At 42.9% G+C, this 4,029-nt stretch overlaps 1 protein-coding gene across 1 annotated transcript; it reads right to left on the reverse strand.

Moving 5' to 3' along the window:
* Nucleotides 1-521: 521 nt before the first annotated feature.
* On the reverse strand, nucleotides 522-2,716 carry LOC122037941 (berberine bridge enzyme-like 8). The gene has a single exon (XM_042597436.1). It carries the CDS (start codon nucleotides 2,214-2,216, stop codon nucleotides 600-602), a length of 1,617 nt encoding a protein of 538 aa, XP_042453370.1. The 5' UTR covers nucleotides 2,217-2,716; the 3' UTR covers nucleotides 522-599.
* Between the last annotated feature and the right edge of the window lie 1,313 nt (nucleotides 2,717-4,029).

The following is a 4,029-nucleotide window of genomic DNA, read 5'->3' on the forward strand; positions in this document are numbered from 1 at the left end:
TGGATACTTCTAAAGGATCGTACACTTGACAATCTCGAGATCTGGCGAACCGTTGGACGAGCGAGATTGCGAAGGGCATCGCATCGAGGGTAAATTCCTTTTCATTGTAGATCTAGTTTAGAACTAGCATAAGAAACTCGTACTCGTAATGCTTTCGAAAATTTTATCTTCGCACGGATCCGGTGGCTTGGGGTTCGGGGTTTCCGCAATGCGAAAAAGCGATTTTTGCGGCCCGAAATTCCCAACACGTGTTAGATTTTTATACCACATCATATTTGATCTCGGACGGATCAAACATGAGACTGCTTTAACTTAGTTTATATTTATCGTTGTTGTTGTTGTTGTTGTTGTTATTGTTGATATTATCCGAAGATGGGATTCCAGATGGAATTGCTTCCAACAGTTCTCCAGGTGCTTAATGATTTTAATGAACTAAGCACTGTATTAGTAATATGCAAAACTAAGCAATGTATGTCTATGTGTACTCGTTGTTTGTCAGATTCTGCAAACAGTTAATTCAGTTATTTGTAAATAGTAGCTTTATTTAATGCATTCAAATACAAAGCAACCGTAATTATTTATCCTATATCCTGTAAAATTCACCAAGCAGCAACAGCAAATGCAAAAGGAGGGATGCCTTGTTCATTCCAGAAGTAGTTCTCAGGGTCAACTCGAGCCTTGACTTTCGCAAGCTTCTCAAAGTTGTGCAGGAAGTATCTTCTTCCCCAAGCGCTTGCTTCCCTGTAACTCGTCCTCCCTTCCTCTGTGCTGCTACCCAAGTCGATATCCTTGTAGTTGAGATACGCAGCTCTCGGATTGCTGGACACATGAGGCGTCATGTATTCGTAGAACTTTCTCATCCATGTCAAGTGCCTCTCCGTCACCGCCGCCTCTGTCTCGAACCACTTCATCCCGTATTGAATGATATATAAATTCCCCTTCCTGTGAGGGAAGGCAATGGCATCATCTTCTATCTCCCAAAGCCTTCCACCCCACGGCTCCATTGCCATCATCAGAGGCTCCTCCTCCCCCTCCATCATAGCCTCCCAAATCCCCTCCCATGTTTTCTCGGAGATGGGCTTCCTCACGAAGTCCGACTTGCTCTTGAAGGAGCTGTTGTACACCGGCCGCCGGTCCAACAGCACGCTGGTATCATTCAATGCATGGTCGTCGAGGGAGAGAGTCGTCTCCACCCAACTCAATTCGTTGCAGTCCTCGGCCCTCACGCCCAGCTCGGGGAAGCTCTTCTTGATGGCCGCGAGCATACCGCCACGGGGGCCCAGGAAGAGGCCTACGAATGTAACTTGGATCGTGCGGTTTAGCTGCGCCTCTCCGACAGCCAACGCCAAGGCTGTGATCCATAGATCGTCGGCGAGCCGCGGCGCGATGCTCTGCCATGAATACAGCAACCTCGTCGCACCCTCCTCCAGCGTTCTGCTCACGGAGAACAGCGTCAGTTTGGGCGGCACCGAGACGAGTCGCAACTTGTAGGCCACGACGATGCCGAAGTTCGCCGCGCCGCCGCCTCTTATCGCCCAAAACAAGTCTTCCCTCATGGTCTCCCTGGTCATCAGCTCGCCCTCGGCGTTGACCAGCTTGGCATCCACGACGTTGTCGGCGGCGACGCCGTACTTCCTCTGCAACGATCCGATGCCGCCGCCGCTGATGTGCCCTCCGACACCGACCGTGGAGCAGACTCCGGCAGGGAACGCGGCGGTGGGGCTGGCGGCAGCCACGTGGTAGTACACCTCGCCGAGGGTGGCGCCAGCGCCGACCCAGGCGGTACGAGCTTCAGCGTCGACTTCGATAGAGCGGAGGCCAGAGAGGTCGAGGACTGCAAACGGGCCGTCAGTACTACTGGAGAAGGATACGTAGGAGAGGCCCTCGTTGTCATGGCCGCCGCTGCGGGCGCGGAGGCGAACGCCGTGACGGCGGCCGCAGATTACGGCGGCCTGGGCGTCGTGGACGATGGAGGGGAGGATGAGGAAGGAGGGAGTCTTTGCGCCGGAGGAGAGGAAGCGGAGGTTTTGGATGGAGGAGCGAAAGAGGGTGGAGAAGGATGTGGTGTTGGGAGTGTATATCTTCGAAGGAGAAGTGGAAGATCCTCGGGTTGCTTCAAGAAAGCAATTGAGGAAGTTGGTTTGCTGATGATTTCCTGCGTGAGAAGTGCAGAGATGGAAGAATAGGAAACAGAAGAACATGACGGGGGACGCCATTGCAAGGCTGCACGTTGCACTTCGTAACACGCTCTATGGGACCGTATATAGAGATGAAAGAAACCGAGAAGCGGAGAGGTAGAAATCGCTTCGTCGAAGACAGTTAAAAAAAAGGTCAAGATCTAGATGACTAGATGAGGCAGCAGCAGCAGACCAGAAAGACGGAATCTGTCCATTTGGCAAGGGGAAAAGAGTGACGGGAGCTGATCTGGAGGTAGCAGATCAAGAAGAGGAATCTATCCACGGCCGCAAGCTCTTCGTACCCGGAATCGTAGGAAGCAGATCAAGAAGAGGAGGAGGAGGAGGAGGAGGAGGAGGTAGGGGAGTCGCAGACCTAAAGAGTTCCACCTCCGAAGCCATGGTCTGCTACCGGCGAGCGGCTCGGCCTTGACCTGTCCAGCCGCCGCAGCATCGTCGAGTTCTTCCTCCCCTCGCTGCAGAACGAGGATGGAAAAGCTGTTGAAACAGAACAAACAGCTATCACGAATAAAAATGAAGAAACAGCGTTAGAGAGGGACCGTTTGGAATTAATAATTGTTTATAATGGACCATCTGGAAGTCCAATAGTTTTAATTACGAGTTCCATTTTTTTAAAAAAATTTATAAATATATCGTAATTAAAAATCCAACTATACAGATAGCTGGACATTCTTTCACTATACCGTAACCCAGGATAAGAAATAGTGTTAGAGGCGGTTAGAAGAAAAGACCTCAGCTAAATCGGTAACTTCAAAAGGTTGGATTAATTAGGTGGAAAGGAAAACTAAATTAATCAATACTTTATCAATTCGATTAACTTAAAAAATTCAATTGATTCGATTAATTTTAAAAAATTTAATTTATTCAGTTTCAGTTAATTCAATTTAATTTTAACGGAATTCTCACCGAAGATTATTCTGTGTAATTCATATAATCATGTTCAAATCAAGTTATAAATTATAGTAAAATATGATTACACTTATCCTTCATAATTCGATTATACGACGGAAAATAAATTACTGACTCAATTTACAACCGACTGTCAAGTTTAATTATGAGATGAGAATTTTCTTTTTAGAGTATGTATTCATCGAAAAATAATCTCTTACCAATTGTACATTCTGTGTATATATATATATATATATATATACTGCGTGATATGTACAGTGTATGATTGTACGCATCGCGCAGTATATCATGATTTTTTTTTAATTTTTATTAAAAAAAATAAATAAAATATATTAATTTTGATTAAAAAAATAAATAAAATATATTTTTTAAGATTTTATTAATAGGGTTCAGGTATCCTAATTGGGATATAATTTTTCAATTAATTTTTTTTTAAAAGATTTAATCTCTAGGGTTTAGATTTTCTAATTGAATTATAATATTTACTTAAAAAAAAATAAAAATGAAATATATTTAAATATTTATGGAGTATTGTAATATGTTAAGGGGATATCTTAACGTAGCTACTTATATAAAGAAATATTATTTTTTTAATTCAAAATGTCTGTGTTTTGTTATTTTTTTATAATTAATTTTTGAATTAAAAAAAATAATTAAAATATTTTTTTAAAATTTTATTTCTAGGGTTTAGGTTTTGGGTTATAGTATCAAAGCTATTTTTTTTAAGATTTTACCTCTAGGGTTCAGGCTTTGGGTTATAGTATCAAAGTTATTTATGGTTCAAGCTTTGAGTTATAGTATCAAAATTATTTTTTTTTAAATTTTACCTTTAGGGTTCAGGCTTTGGGTTATAATATTAAAATTATTTTTTTTTAGATTTTTACCTTTAGGGTTTAGGCTTTGGGTTAAGAAATCAAATCTATTT

The sequence above is a fragment of the Zingiber officinale genome, chromosome 1A, assembly GCF_018446385.1.
Source record: "Zingiber officinale cultivar Zhangliang chromosome 1A, Zo_v1.1, whole genome shotgun sequence".
In the NCBI taxonomy this organism is placed as follows: Eukaryota; Viridiplantae; Streptophyta; class Magnoliopsida; order Zingiberales; family Zingiberaceae; genus Zingiber; species Zingiber officinale.